General features: G+C 38.3%; 1 protein-coding gene across 1 annotated transcript in view; it reads left to right on the top strand.

Annotated features, from left to right (window-relative positions):
• Positions 1 to 16132, top strand: part of LOC139144830 (eukaryotic translation initiation factor 4E transporter-like) — a 53746-nt gene extending 37614 nt beyond the window's left edge. The window contains exons 9-18 of the mRNA XM_070715623.1: positions 615 to 791; positions 1559 to 1818; positions 4066 to 4457; positions 4967 to 5121; positions 6039 to 6297; positions 6764 to 6857; positions 10732 to 11092; positions 11792 to 12282; positions 12800 to 12995; positions 13590 to 16132. Of these exons, the coding sequence (XP_070571724.1) occupies positions 615 to 791; positions 1559 to 1818; positions 4066 to 4457; positions 4967 to 5121; positions 6039 to 6297; positions 6764 to 6857; positions 10732 to 11092; positions 11792 to 12282; positions 12800 to 12995; positions 13590 to 13801 (2597 nt within the window). The 3' untranslated portion in view covers positions 13802 to 16132. The remainder of the gene's footprint in view (positions 1 to 614; positions 792 to 1558; positions 1819 to 4065; positions 4458 to 4966; positions 5122 to 6038; positions 6298 to 6763; positions 6858 to 10731; positions 11093 to 11791; positions 12283 to 12799; positions 12996 to 13589) is intronic.
• The last annotated feature ends 1837 nt before the right edge of the window (positions 16133 to 17969 follow it).

The raw sequence follows: 17969 nt of genomic DNA, 5'->3' as shown, positions 1-17969 counted from the left end.
TTCTCAATACCTTAAATAGCTTTTGTCTTCTGCTAGGGGGTCAAACTATATATCAAAATGCATTATGGGTAAAAAGTCAACTTCTCAACAAAGCAAGAGTTTGAGATAGCAATCTCATAAATACTTTTAACACAAATGTAATTGCTGTCATGGCAACAATTTCTGTTTGTTCGTGAAACTAGCTAAACTCATCCATCTTTTCACTTTTAGACATTTCTGGCATTAAATTCTTGTATGACCTAAAACTTTACATTTGCTTCTGTAATCTTATGTGTTTCACTGAAGAAATCTGCCGCCATATTGAAATTATGGCTGACACCCCCCCCCCCCCCCCCCCCCCCCCCCCCCCCCCCCCCCCCCCCCCCGAGACTTTTATGACTCACTTAAGTGGCAAAATCATATTGAGGGACCTGAGCATTATGAGATGTATACTTTGCCTGTGATCATAACTCAGTCAACCTACTTGAAGGGATTCTATTGCAACTATGTGATAATATTGCCTGAAAAATAAATTCAAAAACTGTTCATTATGCATCCTTTAAAGTGAGACAATAACATCTTTTAGCCAGTATCTTTCTACTGAAGTAAAGGCATTTTCTCTCCATTATCAACAGAATTTTCCAACAGAAGTAATCCAATTCCATCACCTACTCCAGAAGCACCTGTTTTCCAGCCTATTGCACCGCCCGAAGGACAAGAGGCTTTCCTGCACATGTTGCACAAGGCTAACATCAACCCGTATGCCAATGCTGGCTGTAGTGAAGAACAAAACGCTCAGTTCAATGACCAAGGTACGTCTGTCACCTAGTGAAAGTGACAAGTACTGGTAAAATAACCAGAATAATTAACATATTAGAGTGTAATAGACCACATATTAGTGAGGTACATGTAAGGTAAGTATTATATGTAAGACGAAGTTGCTTAAAACAGTGGCTATGGGAAGTCTTCGGCCAAATTCAGTTTAACGCTTAATAATGGCCAAGTTGATTTTATAAACAAAGTACATTACTACGGTTAACAAAGTGCACTACTGATAAGAAGTCATGTGATAACCAAGGTGAGTTTTTCTGTGCTTCTGAGTTGTGATGCACAATTTGGTAGAAAATTACGATGATAATGACCAAGATTTCAAAGGATAGATCTACAGTGCTATCAACAATAACCAAGGTGCACAAAGATCTGTTGTCATTTCTGATGAACAATACTGCAACCAAGGCAAGTTTGGCTTGGATACATTGGTGATTAGAGCTGCCAGAATAAATCTGCCAGGATCAAGGTTTATCCCAAACTTTACCAGTGTATCTCTTGTGTAATAGAAGTTTTATCACTAAAATATTCAGTCTCAATTTGACTTTGACAACTAATCATGGTATAGCAGAAACCTACACAGAAATTGTTTGATGCCTAGGCTTGAATGCAGGGCATGAAATATGTAGTGAATGCATGTATCTAAAAGGAAATAAACCATTGCAGTTGGTAATGGATGCTCTGCTAGCCAAGTAACTAGTGAAAGCATCTAAAAACAGGTTTTCCCCTGTTGTTTCCCATCCATTTACAGTCATTGCCAGGAAGGCTAAGAGTGTGGCTGAGTTGGAAGCAGAACTGAAAGAACTTGTTATAGGAAACAATAACAAGAACAAGAAGCCTGTGCAACCAGTGGTTGTAACACACATACAGCATCCGACACCACCACCCGTGAACCAGAAGTTTGAGAAACAACAAGAGAATGGAGACGTGGAAGGTGGAATGTCAGCATTTGATAGACTTGTTTTCGACATGAAAGCATCTGGAAGTCTACCTGTTGTATCAAAGACAGTTGTAAGTATAACTCATCTTGTATTCCATACAAGACAGTGTAAACTTTACAGAGCAGTGTCTTCAAAATTGACAATATCAAGGTCTTAAGCAGTGCCAATTTGACATATCACGGAGTGTATTCTTTGACTCAAAAACATTAACACATTACAAGTATTAATAAACGATAATGCAAGGAAATTTGAAGAAATTCCTAGATTGACTAACAAAGTCATAAAAGCTCGAAGATACACTTACACTCTTTAGGCCACAATTCAATGTCTTAAATTTTTGAAAATCAAAAATTTTTTTCCATAGAGTTAACACAAGCATGAGGGCCATTCTGAATTTTAAAGATCGGTATATCAATGGTTAGGTGACCCTTGATATTCAGTCTTGATTTTTGATGAGAATGGTTAAAAGCCGCCTTGGATTTGAGGCAGGTTTGAGCAGAATTTTGTGTTTTCATTTCGATGCACGTACTACCTGCAGAAATCAGACTATCTTACCAGATGCTCATTGAATGCAAAAATTGTGATGCAATAGTATTACCAGTTTGTAGTGTTATTACATGAAGTTTAGTTGATGTTAGGTTTTATGAGAATGATGTGTCTGTATTTTCATAACTTTATTTCATCAACTAAACTTCACATAATAATCACTTTATAATCATGATTGTGACTGTTTCTAGCAGAACAATCTGTAATCAGCAGTGAAATTGTTGCCAATAGGCCATGTGTGCCTCTTGACCTATTCATACAGTGTTGGTTGTCAAAGGGGTGATGGTTGCCTTGTCACTTAATGATATTTTTCCAGTTGAGCTGTACCACTTCTGCAGAGGGGTTGGAGAAAAAATTCAGAGCGTACAATGACAATTTTAAGCTGCCAACTCAGGTTTCAAACAAATTTAAGTGTGACGCTGCGAATAAATCATGGGATGAACAGAGGAAATAATGAGTGCTTTCTGTTATGTGAAAATACCTAAACCATTTTTGACAACCATGTGGTCAATCCAACAATAGATCAACATTTCTGATTCTTCTTCACACTTGTAAGTAGCTCTGTATCTGCGAATCAGAGTGCTTGAGTAGTTGTGTAAGATAATTATTTCCAAAGCCTCCATGAATGCTGTCTAGATAATAATATCTTCGTCGTGCGGTCAGCTTATCATCAGAAATATATGTTCTCAGACGTCTTCTATTGAAATTGACCATCTTAGAAAGGGATTCTTTCGAGTGGATGGGTGGGCAAGTTTACAAAGCTGAAGTGAGTACAGCATAGTAACTTAAAATTATTCATCTTTGTACTGTGCGAATTAAGTATTCAAAGGTATTTTAACCCATCTAGTCATGTATTTTATTCACTAGCTTGTCAAAATCATCAACAAATTTGTCTAAAACAACTTGAAAACAAAAGTTTAATTTTCCGAGGAATACATTATCTGCACATTCTGTTTGATTGAAACTTCACAAAACATTGTTCTGTCAGGATCTCTACAGATACAAATTGAGATGATAGTCGCACCTCTTCTATCAAGCGTAATTTTTTCACTGTCAATGGAGTAAAACTCTTCATCAGGAAAAGAAGCGTACAAGCAGTTCTATATTGTGACACATTATCAACTGACGGTACCCTTTCAAACAGATGACATGCGAAATTGAATCAAGAATGACAACAAATACTGTGGCTTGAAAACACTTTAGTCATAATCGGTGCAAATTTGTAATCATATGGCATGAAATCATGCAAAGCTTTGCATTAGCACTGCTCACAGGTTTGTCACAAAATACAGCTGCATGCGTAGGACATGGGACACTGCAACTTGAAGCGTGGACAAATTTTGTCAGCGTTGTATGCATGGCTGTTATTGCAACGTGTTGTCTGAGCAGTTAATATGTCTTTCAGTATGAATTGTTACACTAGCAATCGCCTACTAAATGGTATTGTTTTCATTCTTATATACATAAATTTCAAAAAGCGTAATCTAAAAATGCTGACAAATATTTATTTTTGCATATTAATGAGAGTACAATGATGTCGTTTGTTAAGAGCTCTATTAAATGCATTGGCCAGAAAATAGAAGTAGATGACAAAGTCATGACTCATTACGGCCTTACTACATGGTTAAGAGATACTTAATATTAAGATACATAAATGAACCACAGGAGATTTTGGTGTCTGCAGTTCACCCACAGGAATGAATTTTATGAAACTGTAATGCAGAAAAAGCTATGTGTGCAGGCTGTTTACTGGCACATTTTCCCCTTTCAGCTGAAATCAGATGGACGTCCACTGTCTCCGTTGGATCTGTCCTCACAAGGCAAAAGAGAGCGGTCAAAACACAATGGACCTGAACCAGCTGTGTTGGTAAGGCCACCATCAGGACCAACACCGCCAACACAGGACACTGGAGTGGTGACCCTTCAGAGACCGGAGCCCAAAATGCCACAACAGAAACTGTCCCCACCGCCACTTCATATACCCATGCCCCAGATGGGCAGGCTCACTCCGACGTTTGCCGGGCAGAAAGAACTTTTGCAGGAGCTGGTTAAGAATAATCAGCTGTCAGCAGGGAGACCTGTGTCTCCTAATTTCTTGGCTGTGAACCAGATGAAACCCACTCCACAACAGCAACAACAAATGTTAAAGACCATGGCTCAAAGGTAAGATCACCAGCTATCGATATAATCTACTCAGTGTTTGTGTAGTGACAGTAGTGGTCTGTAACTCAAGAATAGAATTACACAGACTTTAATCCACAATCTCTGTAGAGGGGTAAAGTACAATGCTGAATTATTGAATTTTTTGAAAATCTTTCTCAAGCTATAGCTTTTCTTATTGCCTTATACATGTATGCTTGCATATTTGAAGAAACCGTAATAAAAAATGTAAAGTTCGAAGTCACTATGCAAATTTATGGATTGGAAAAGTAAAAGGCTAAGATTTACTGCTATTGAATTCTAAGTATTAAGAACAGAAAAGAGTTGTAAGATTTGAAAATCTGAAATATGTGTTTAACATTAATTCTGTCTGATTCTCTGTGTATGTTTCATCGGTAATCTAGTCTTTTGCCAAGATCCATGCAATTATAATCTTGATCGTAGTGGGATTGATTACCAATTCTAACCAGAACAAGGAAACGTTTCCCTTTTTTCCTTCTGTTCTTTCGAAGGTCTGTATCACCAAGCCAGGAATTACTGGGAGCACTGTTGAAGCAACAGCAACAAGTAGCTGCTGTCCAGAGGCCACAGTCACCGCAGGAGTTCCTTCAGCAGGTCTTGATGCAGCCACAATCTACCCCAAGGGGGCCATCACCTTCCCCACTCAGTGAGTACCTTCAAGTCGTATTATTTGCGTTTTCTTACCTCCAGTAATTATGGGTTTTGTAATCCAAGGGTACTGTAGATATATTTGTGTCTTGAGGGCTGGTAAGCAGGATAGGTCATTGTCAAAGGCATTCTCAGGCAAGTTGGAAAAAATGATTGTGGGATCATTGCTTTACAGATCATTGCTTTACAAGGAATACAGTCTGTACTCTCCCGGAAAGTCCTGGAAAAGTCCTTGAAAATGAAATTCAGTCCTGGAAAGGCCTTTAAAATTGATAATTTATCAACAATTTAAAAAAAATGACAAGATGATCAGTTGTGAAATTGTAAAAATGATATATTCTAATGGTATTTTGACCCTTGAAAGGTCCTTGAAAATCGTTGAAAAATCCTTAAAAGTCCTTGAATATTACGTCATCTTGAGTGTATAGACCCTGGAAAAGCTTTCTCACACTTTATCTGAAGAGAAGGCAGGCAGAGTCTTCAAAGCTGTTGGTAAAACCATAATTTGTAATTTCACTACTACAGAAAACACCAGCATGAGTGGACTGCAGAACCAAGATATCAATCTTCCACGTAAACTAAGCCCTACTTGAAGTCAAAATGGTGCAGGAAAAATTTTGGTCATGCTCTTATAATATTGTCTTGAGTATGATATTACCAATAAAGAAAGTAAATTAAAACAATTTCTATGTATGAAAATGATAGAAGCAGTGACAGTTGAGATTTGTATTGTTCCACTTTGACCTAAATACTGTCGTGTTCCAATTATGTTACGTTAAAAATTTTAAAAATGCACGGTTTGTATTGCTGCAGTTGCTGTCTGCTGGTAGAAAAAAACAGGTGCTAATTAATCATTTGTTTCATAATCAGAAAAACTGTCATCTTATCATACGTCTCTGCTCCTTTTAAAATCAGGTTTACCAGTGTCAGCAGGAAGAGCAACTTCTCCTCTTCCTATTGGATCGATTCCAGTACCCCCTCCATCACCTCTGGCACAGTCCCCATTAGCACCTCAAGCTCCTCCTAACACCCCGCAAAGCAGAGGGTCAGTCATACCACGCGTACCCTCACCACAAGAGCTGGTGGCGCATACACAAAGCATATACCAACAGGCGTTGATAAAGAAACAGCTGGAGGTACAGAAGGAGAAATACCTTGCCAGAGAAGCGGCAAGGTAAGCAATAAAGAACTTTTGCAACAGTTTCTCAAAAATGGAGCTGAGGAACTCCCAAGTCAAGTTGTCTTATGTGTATACATAAATTCATATTATAATTATCCCCAAACATCTGAATTTACTGTGTTACAGCATAGACAGTAATGGTTACAGACAGTTGTCTATTCTTAAATTTTGTTGCATTTTACTTTTGCAGATTTTAGATCTTCACACAAGAATATCGCAAATTGTTGTCATGAATAACTTTTAACCATCGGGGGGGGGGGGGGCCAAAAAGACAGTTCTTCATTGATTGTCACCTTTTGTTAGGAATAATTATGCAAATTTCTTAGGGATAATTATGCAAAACCTTTGCATGGTGAAAACATGAAGTGGTACAAATATTAAGCTGTTCTATACATTGCTGTGTTATTGCGTTCCATGGAAACATATTGAGTGCATTGTATACTTATAATTTCTTTTGCAGAACAAAGTCTCCCCTTCCTGGAGGTATGAATATAACCCAGGCACAAATGAATGAAAAACAGATGGCAACTCCCCCAACAACTGCAATCCAAAAGGTAAATGGGCTTACTGTAGTCAGTAGAGAGAATCTGTAACTTGACAATATATGTTGATTTTGCCCGAATTGTGGCCTTACCCTTTCTGTTGCAGATAATTGTCATTTTTGGGATGAATTATCTGTTTAATTAAGGTAACAAACTGAATTGTACTCATGACTGTTATTGTTCTTTTTGGCTTGCTCTGTGATAAGTAACAGAGCTTCATGTTGACAGTCAGAGAGAAACTTGGTAGCGTTAGTACAAGTGATATTCTGAGATCCTTCATGCACCATGGACATACTTTCTGTTGATAACATTTTTTGTAAGTTTTGCTTGAATTGGATGTTTTTCATCAATTTTTTCTAACATGTAACTCCACTCTTCTAAAGCCCAGGTAGCTTCATTATTTGACATTATTTCCCATGATTTTAGTTCTTAACCAAAAGGCTTTCCTTTTTGTGTTGTACTTATATTGAGATGTCTACATGCCTGTCATTACACACATACACAGAGTCGTGATATGGGTTAATGTTGTTTCTGGTGACGAAATATGTGATGTCAGCTGTCTCAAGAAAACTGTACTTTAGCACCAATACTTCGCAAAGCACCATGAGATATCATCGAAACACTAGGTTTATTGTGTTTGGTGTACAACGCCAGCACAATGCCACTCGAAAATCATGTAGCACATTTGATTCCCAATATTCAATACTGATCCCATGATATGCAGTATCCTAGTTCTTTCATATACGCCAAAGGTGCTAAACGGTTTGAACCGATTTGTGTGGACAGCGATAATGCAAGTGTAACCCTGAAACTGACCCGTGCTTGATTAGGGGGAGTAGCCACTTATCAAAAACCAGGAATCCTGGACCCTGCTGCTTTGACCAACTTCATCAAATGGTAACATATATGAACTTGGCACTGTAAGGGTTAAGGTGGCTGGAAAGGCTATTTTTGCACCAACTCTTTTCTCAGAGTTAATGTCAAGTTTCAAGTGTTAGAATCAAGATATTTAGTTCAAATTTTCAGGATAACTCCCTTACTGAATATTTTTCCAAAGTATATAAAAATTGTATATTTGCAGCCATGATTTTGAAATATGACACCAGTAAATATTAAAATTTAATTTTTAGCTCACATTTGGTATACCAATGTGAGGTTATCGTATAATAAGCTGAATCAATTCATTTGCATCTGATTTGCATGTCTGTATATTTGTGGGTGTGTGCGGATGTATGTCCGTCACACACAAAGGCTCCCATACCGCCAAAGCTACCGTCTCAGTATTTGGTGTACAGGTAGATGTAGGGGTTGAGATGTGAATTTGTTCAAATGAACACATCAGTGTCAAAAATGTGCAAATGAGGTAAGAAAAAGTAAACTCCTGCAAATGTGCAGGCCAGTAAGAAACAGGCCAACTCCACTGATCTTGACTCATTTCCTGTCATTGTTTATGAACTGTTACATATTAACAGACCTGATGAAACCATAGACAGTAGAGGGGGCGAAGACCGTCTATACTCAAACTAAGAGGGGCTTGTTTCTGCTATGCATGTTGCTAAAGTTGACCTCCAGTACCTAAAGTTTCATACCTTAATTACTTTTGTCATTCCTGTTTTTCTGGTTTAAATATTTCTTGTTGTTTTTCTGGTTGTACTGTGCAGAAATCATTGTCATAAACATCAACGTAGAATTTTCCTCCACCGAACAGATAGAAACAACATTTATTGTTGATCATTGGTAACCCATACTGGTATATACCAATTCTGATCAAATTTGAGCGACACTGTATAATTGCGGTATTTTTCATATTTTTTTTACATATTTGAATTTAATAATAATTGGATAGTTAGAGGTTATTACCCAATATCGCCTGTTCCTGTGTCGTATCAGCAAGAGTGTCATTTGTGCTGCGTCAGACACGAGAGGAAGTCGAGTGTCTGATGCAGCACAAATGACACGAATGCTGATATGACACAAGGAACAGGCGATATTGGGTAATAACCGATTTATCATATACCCATGCCCATAATTTTAGGGAATTTTTACTAATAGAACGAAAAACCTTAAATTTTGAGGCTTTACTTTATTACGCCTTGCGCATAAATATCAGAATCTTATGTGAACAGGCTTCATTCATAAAGTATAACGACGAAAATGTCAACATCACGCGCGACATCGCTGCAAGTCGTCCATATCTCAATGAAACCCAAGAAGAAAGACACCGGGATACAAAAATCGTCATACAGAAGGAACATTTTAAGGTGCAATATGCTATTACAACTGTAACGATCAAAAACTGCTCAGCTTTAAATCTATCCTGATTTCGATCGTCGTACGGCACGGAGCTCGCGCGGAGAGGACGCCATTTTGTTAGTTTACCCTTAGAGTTGCCATGTCAACAGTCGTCGCGCGCGTGACATCGCTGTCACGCCACGCGCTCACTACCTGTTCGGTGGAGACCGTGCACAGTGCCGGCGCCGTGCGAACGGCAGAATGTTTGCTAGAGCTTGACCAAAAAAATACCATGGGAAAAAATTTCAAGACTCAACGTGATATTTCCGTATTTTGCAACCAGAAATACCCGTGTTCCTCAAAGCCCTTCAAGTTTTTACGTCGGCGACATCGCTTCGCAGGCAGGGAGCGGCAGCCATTTTGTTGTTTACGCTGTTTACCAACAAACTGCTAATGTAGTTCGGGAAAACTCTAAAATTGATGACGTTCATCGTGCATATCTCGACGTTTACCGTGAAATATCACGGCTGGTATTTTACGGTGAACGTCACTAGGATGATTGATTGATTTATTCAGTATATAAGGCCTTGGGCCCTTAAATACAAAAGAATACATTACCATACATACCATCTTGAAAAAAATATTTACATCTGCAAAACTTTGTCTCGTTTTTGAAAAGCAAAATAAATAAATCAAGCACGTCACTAGGATGTAGCAATATGGGCATGGGTATATGATTATACCTAATATTACCAAATTAGTTATAAATATGTTGACACTATTAATTGTAAGATGTGTATGGCAGGATTTGTAAATAAAATTTGTTTTTATGATTTTACATTGGTTTACATATCAAAAATTATTAAAAAATCTTTCAAATTTCAAAATGTGAATTTTCAAAAAGCACTTCAAACACAGGAAAATTGTGCCATAGTCATCTTGTCTGTAACCTTGTTAATATTAATATGTAGGAAAACTGTTATTCTGTGAAAAATGTTGAAAACAAGCCATATTTGCACACCTCTTTTGAAGTCACAGAGCAGTCTTTTTGGTTAATCTTACTTTTGACACCTCTTTGACACTCAAGGAATCTAAAAATGCATTTACAATAGCAATCACTCACTCTGAATGCAAGCACCTCCTTGTCAAACTTTCTGAATAAAACTAAAAGCAAATAATGACTTTCCCTTTTCAAACATTTATTGAAAGCTAGGGGACCTCTACTATAGTCAATACACTAAGGACTCCCCAACTTCTTATTTGGTCAGTTTTTCAGAAGTTTCAACAGGCTATAACTCTGCAATACCTTTGACCCCAAATGTCAAGTTTTTTTTATTCCACAGAGAATGTTGACTTCTTTTATATTTTAATAGTTTTATTGAAGTTTATAACTGACGCTCTAGCCTTTCCAACCACCTTAAAGAAATGTAATGAACTAACCTTTGAGTGTCCACCATAAATGTAACGACAGTTATTTGTTATGCTAATATGCAGGGACAGTATGAGACTTTGAAATTTATTTTTGACACAGATTTCACCACAGTAATATGCAGGATACCAGAATGTGAATGGCCCATTTGAAAACCAGTAACAATTTCACCACAAATATATTGATAAGCATCACCAAATTTTTTTTCTGGTTTACCACCCTCAGAGTACTCCTAGCATGGTCCCCGCATTCACACCGACCTCTGTGATTCGCAAAATGCATGAGACTAAAGCGGAGCAACAGCAACAGAGCACTGGTGAGAGAGAAGGCCAACAACAGGGAACACCCAACACTGCCAATATAACTCCACATCAACTGTTCCCTCTGCAGCAGCAACAACAACAACAGCAGCAACAACATCAGCAGCAACAACTTCACCAGCAGCAACTTCACCAGCAACAACACCATCAGCAGCAACAACACCATCAGCAGCAACAACACCATCAACACCATCAACAACAGCTTCAGCAACAGCAACACCATCAGCAACAGCAACAGCTTCCTAAACCTCTTGAATCGCCGATGAGTAAGTTACTGTATTGCATACAGTTACAGTTACACGGTCACCGTAAATTTGCATATTCCATATACGGTAAAGGGAGCGGGGCTTAGCGTACGTACCGTCGACTGATTTTTGTCAAGGACGCCATTTTCTTCTCCCCAAAGTTTAAATGTTTTTGTCGATACGATGGACCAACAGTCTGCTATAGCCCTATTTAGTGCAATTGAAGTGGGTATGATCGAAGTAAATGAAACCAGTCTACTTGTAGCTGCAAGGGAGCTGTCGGTCCTCCATATTTGATCTGTCAAAGGTCATGCAGACAACTCTGCTAAGTATGCCATGGCTTGTCGTGTGGGGCGCCCTTTTTAAAAAGTGGCCACCCACGTAAAATCTGTTGTTGGCTATTAAACAAGGTGACCGAATACCTTTAATGTTTAGCATGTAGACTCTTACATTTTGCTCCTCATAGTTGCTTGACATGTGGCATTGCATATTACAGAGAAAACAAGGTGGCAAACTACATTTAGTGTTCATTTAAAAAATCTGGAATTAAGACTTTGAAATCGATTTCTGTGCAGTATTGTAAACTTGAAAATTATGAATATATGGTTGATGTAATTTTATGCTGGAGGGATTTGATCCCGGACATAGTCCTGGCTTGTTCATTGATGTACTACAAAGTTTGCTTATTCTGGCTTCCATATATAATTTGTCAATTTACAGACAGGGTAATGATGTCCCCACAGAGGCTGCCTATAAGAAGTGAGGCTCCTGTAATGAACCCAGTGTCCCCCAAACACCAGATGTACCAAAGTAGCCCCATACCTGTCCCTATGCACCAACAACCTCCCCACTCTCCAGCTAGGATACCTCCCAGCCCAGTGCGCCAGCCCAGGAAGGACAGTGCCAACATCAGCGGAGATATTGACTACAACAAAATCAGAGAAGTACAGCTGCAGCAGCAACAGAAGGCAGCCGCAGTTGAAGGACAGAGCAGCCCAGGAGTGATGCCAGCTGGACCCGTACCCATGCAAACCCGTCCAATGGGTCAGCCATCCCTGCCAGTGCCGTTGCTGCAACGCATGCCCTCGCAACCTGGACAGGGTCCACCTGGTCCACCCAACAGTCCAGGCATCCATCCAGCATTGCTTCGTGGGCTGTATTCCAATCTGACTCCCAATGTAAGGAACATGTCGCCCATGCAGCTTCCACAGGTATGTACAGAAACCAACCATCATCATTAGAAAATGTCTGAATATTGGTGAATATAGTAACAATTCCCGGTACTTTTCATGACTTTACTAACGGTACCAATCATGAAAAGTCTTGTCTTTGTGCATGTACGTTCCAAAGCACTACTCATTTTCAGTGGGTAAATCACTTCAACCTACATTGATATTCAGTAAATTCATCCTGTTACCAAAAAGGTTTATCCAGGCGTACTATATTTCAATGTCATTCTTCATGTTTTATTTTTGGGTCAGACTTGGAGGTTCCACTTCAACAAAGCAGACTGATTTCAGTAATTACCCACCGGTACAGCTGACAATGTAGGATACTGCTGGGTAATCATGAACTTTAGTGTATGGACTACAGATGTACCAACTGTAAGAGACCAGCATAAAAAACTAGCACATTTTATTTGATACATGAAAGATATTACCTGTATTTTGTATCAAGTTTTCATTTGCAGATATCAAATAACAAGACCATATTTTCCAATGTATGCAGGGTTCTGGGCCTCGTGGAATGCAGCAAGTTGGCAATGTATCTATGATGTTGAATTCCAGGGCTCCATTCCCGGTCACTTCAGCAGGACAACTCCCTGCTAATGCAGCTGTAACAGCTGCAGCTATGGCTGCCATGCAGGCACAAGTAGGAATGCAGAGAAACCTGTCACAGCAGACACAGAATGTGCCTAGACCAGGTAACGCACCCAGTTTTACCTTCATCGCTATCAACTCTCAGGTATCTGTTGGTTATTGCATAGAGTGCCCATCATGCTTGAGGACGTAATGCATAATGTTAGTACTTACAGTGAGTCGAGTAAGCCAGTGCGTCATTCTGATTGGACGAGAGCTCACACCGCCTGTGGTAAAATAGTAATATACCATCACTAAAATTGGCCCCTCAACTGGAATAGATGTCAATATAGTACTATACCAGCACTAAAATGGGCCCCTCAACTAGAATAGATGTCAATATAGTACAATACCAGTGTTATAACAGGCACCTCAACCAGCACAGAAGTCTGATTCTGAAACAAAGGGCATTTAGATTATAGAGAAAATTGGCACAAGAACCGATGAAAAATCCACAGAGATAATAAAAGAGGAGTGTAAACATTTGAAAATTTGATGTTAGAAAAGCCCCATTAGAACATTTGGCTTGCTCCTTACCAACCTGGCAATGTCACTTTTCCAAAAAGTTTGTGCTTTTTTTCATTGCGAACCCTTTAGAGTGTTCTCTTTTCATGATTCTGTGGTTCCAATCGACACTGTCCTCTTTTTTTGTCCCACAGAGTTGCCAAACACACCACCATTGGCCAACACGGCTGGGAACTACAATCAGACATTCAGCGCTTCGTCCCTGACTCAGAGGTCTCAGTCCCCGGTCAACCTGGCCAAATGGTTTGGTGCAGAAGTGCTGCAGCAACCACTGCCACAGATGCCTCCGATGGTACGACACGGTCCAAATGTCCTTTCTGTTGAAGATATAGAGTGCCATCAGTGAGTCTTGTAAAATTAAATTTAAAAAGAAAACTTTGGGTACTAGCAATATTTAATACACAACATAATAATTGTGCTTGGAACAGCCCAGTAAGATGCCCATTGTAAAAGTATGCTCAGACAAACCACGTGTCAAAATTCAGTTTTGCATATATAATCATTATATTATAAAAAGCCGATATGGCTGTTTAAAGAACATAAACTAAACAAACCCTTTTGTTTTCAAAAAATAACTTTTTCGAATAAGACAAAAAATAAGTCTTGTGCTACTGTCCAAGTTTTGTAATTGTTGAATTTTTTCCCGGTGCTCTTCGATGTTTTTTTTCTTGATGTCCGTAAACACAGCAATAAATGTTGCTTTAATATCTAGAAGTCACGTGGGAAACTGAGAATGTACCGTATTCCAAGATGGTTTGATTACATTTACATCCCACAAAATTTCCTATTCAAGATGTGAATATGCATTGACTGGTATTACCGTGAAACTGTGATTTTTTGTCTGGTTTTGGTGACGGACAAGAGTATTCATATAATGTGTTATTTTCAAAATTCACACTTTATATTTTTTTCTTTGCTTGTAAATATGTTTTCCACATCACAAAATGTTTGAAAAAATTTATCTAGCTATTGAAGATAGTATATGTTGTTGTACGGTACCAACTTGTAAAAACAGAAGGATATCAAAAGTATTAAATATTTCTGTTTTGTTTCGTTTTGCTTTTGTAGTTCCCGTGTCATGTTACTTTTTGATAGCTGATTAAATAACAGAAAAAAATATCTAAAAAAAAGAAAATTGTGAATATGAAGTTTGAATTGAGTTCAATCATGACCATTTTTCTAGTACTATTCTTCTTGTGAATTTGTACATTTTGTTTATTCTGCCCAGTAACACTTTGTCTCGCAGTGGCCGTTGATTATTATCACCACTCAATTTCCTTCTCTCTGTACGAATATATATGTAATTACATAGGTGTCCCAGTTGAGGTTATGTTGCACTCCTCTGAACTTGTCCTGTATACATGCATTTGAAAACTGTCACTTTCCAATCACATCAAATGTAGTTTGTGTGAGTATAACAATGCAACAGAATATTATGTAACTTTTGTAATCTAATCCATGTTCAGTTTCACCGAGCTCAAGTCACTCCCAGCTTGTCCCATAGAGTACATTTGTGTGTTTTTCCTTGTCTTTGTTTTTTTTCTACCCTGCCATGAGATTTGAACATCACCTTGAACTGCAGGTGGATAAGAATTTTTCAATATCAGAACAGAAAACATGAAGAGCCATCAGAAGGTTCTTACATGAGGAAACATGTCAATTATTGAAGCCTGTCATTTTCGCAAAAAAAATAATTGTCAAAAGTAGTTAATTTTATCTACACTGTTCCTGAATGAAATACAACAGTGATTTTGAAGTCCACTGCAATGCTCTAATCCTTTTCATACTGCATCAGCATATAAACAAAATTATCATGCATAAGTTTCACTGATTGTTAAATCTTTGTGGCTTGCCAGCTTTGAATAGGCTATCTGCAATGACTTTGCATTTATTGATTTACAACGGCAGGGTTAATGCAATAGTTCACTCTCATGTAATCATATCACGCTTTCTGTTGCATGCCTTTCTTTCGCCCTGGAACTTTTCCTGGAATTGTACTTAACCAATCACATCCTTGAAAACAAACAAGATCAACAGAGTTTTGATGCTGACAGGGTTTTTCGGAAATGTCGTTTGTTGTAAGCCTTATTTAACTTGAATCATGGAGAAAATATTAAATTTTCACTCAATTTGATTATACCCTTTCAAATCCCAACAGCAAATTAGTTCATCTCTGAGCTGTATCTATAAATCCAACAAAATATCATGTGCAGCTTGCTGTGTATAAGTTGTGATTTTCCATTTAAAGATGATCTATAAATTTGAGGAGACCCTCAAATCCCTCCCCTAAAAATCCACCTTCAATATACCAATCCTGACTGCAAATTAATTCAATCCAATATCAAAGTTTGCGACAGACCTGCTGATTATACTTAAAAAAGTATTGTACCTTGTTGAAGGGTTCTTGTTCTTAACAGATGGCAATTTCGCTAAAATTCACAACTATCAAGCTATTGCATCTTTTTTCCTGTTGAATTTGTAGTGTGTTGTCTTTATTTGCCCCCCCCAAAAAGATTTTCTTATTCTTTTTGTTCAAAAAAAATTATATTTTTTTTCCAAATTTTTTTGTGTGTTCAGTGTGTAAAAACAAAGTCACTACAAAGCAAAGCAGCTTAGTGACAGTCATGAAAAAAGTGAATAGTCTTGTCCATGTCTCTTGATTAAATTTTGCATATCACATTTGTCTTCATGACTGTTTAGTGTTTATGTGTGAATGAGTGTGTGTGAGCAAGTGCAAAAACATGTGAAGCCAACAAGCGTCATATAAAACTACATATTTGAAGCTCAATTTTGGCTAGAACCAATTCAAACCAAATGTTGAAGGGAACTCTCCGGTTTCTGATATGGTATGTGAGGCTGTGTAGGAGTGAACAAAATCAGTTAGCATTGTGTCGCTGTAACAGGACCCCCAGGCCTTGTTCATTGGTCGGCTGGGCCAGTTTGAAGTCGCCAGACTTGGCAATACATTGATGGTTCAAGGTCTCAGACTGGTAGATATGACATGAGCTGTTTCTGCAATACATCCTCTCATCAGTAACAAGGTGGTTTTCTACCTGGCATTTTACTACCCAGATATGTGCCACCTTTCAGTGTTGGCTAGGATTCGAAAGGGGAGGGGGGAGGTTTGAGTGAATGGACTAGGCATAGATACCATGTTTGAAGGGTAAATGTTCCCTTGGGCTGGGGGGGGGTTGTAGGGAGGGAGGTAACTGTCCCAGAACTCCATTAGATCAGAAAGAGCTCAACCAAATTAAGATCTCCAATAGTTTGTGTCCATCTTACACAGCAACATAGTCTGGACATTGTACAAAAGCTATCGTGATCTTTTTATTTAGCATGATTCCTACTTGTAGGAAATATTTTCAATTCTCCAAGTTTTTACTGAAGCTCATGATGCCCTTTTCTCAAAATTCCAGAAAATGGCTGAATTTGTAGTTGACCTTTGTCTTCACAAGTAGAATTTTATTGAAACAACTGTATTATAGAAATTGTTGTGTTTGCAGTCGCCATTGATAACCATTGTACTGTGTCATTTCACTGGTTTTCTACAGTCCTAACGAGAAATTGCTGTTGGTAGAAAAAGATTTGTGTCGTCTTCACAAGCTGACAAGCATTATTTTTTTTTAAGTGTTGGTATTTGGTCTTCCCAAGCCATTGCTAGCTAACAGCTATGAGTTAAAGGACGCTTACTTCTTTTCCCAGCAAATGTAATTTAAAGGTATACTGTCACCTGTTCCAATTTTGCCACAGTTACTATGGAAAGAGAAAATCTCACCAATCACAGATTTTAAGTGGGTGGCCGCTTTTTTAAAACAGCGCCCTCACATGGGCATTTTCAATACCAAGGAACGCCCCTTTGACCATATATGGGCATATTTACATTACAGGTGACTGTATACCTTTAAGCTAGTGCACATCAGCTGTAACTGAAACTGTAGTTCATGCCACTGAACAAAAGCAGTGACTTTGGTTAATGCCAGTGCAATGCAGTGCGGTGCAGAACGGAAGTCTTCAACAGATTCCCATTGGGCTAAATTTTCTCAGCTTTGATGGACAGTACAATATTAGTTTCAGGTTTTGAAGACATTTCTGTGATAAAGTGTTGTGAATGCCTGTTTCAGTACATTGCTCAAGCTCTTCCATTCTGCACCCATATACAAATGCACTAAAGGCAACTCTTGCAAGCTCTTGGCATACAAGTTTTGGTATACAACACAGGAAGATTATATGTGACACTGTTTATAATCATTCTTTGACATTGGTTCATAGTGTCATTTTGGAAGTCAGTCACAAGCTCAAGCAATGCTGATGTGTAATATTGTCAACATCAAATTTAGCCCTGCTATACTGCACAGCAAAGTTGATGTTTGCTCAGCGTAGGTCTGTACATGTCTGGTACATCAAAGATACTGTGTCACCACTTTCTTTATCCATTCTCGTTAGTGTCACTATAAACACAATGCAGTTGACCACACTTGTAATATTTTTCAAAACTGCTGATCAATTAAAGATTA

Source organism: Ptychodera flava, chromosome 12, assembly GCF_041260155.1.
Source record: "Ptychodera flava strain L36383 chromosome 12, AS_Pfla_20210202, whole genome shotgun sequence".
NCBI lineage: Eukaryota > Metazoa > Hemichordata > Enteropneusta > Ptychoderidae > Ptychodera > Ptychodera flava.
Note: the sequence above shows the minus strand (reverse complement) of the source record. Positions and strands in the feature narration are given on the sequence as shown.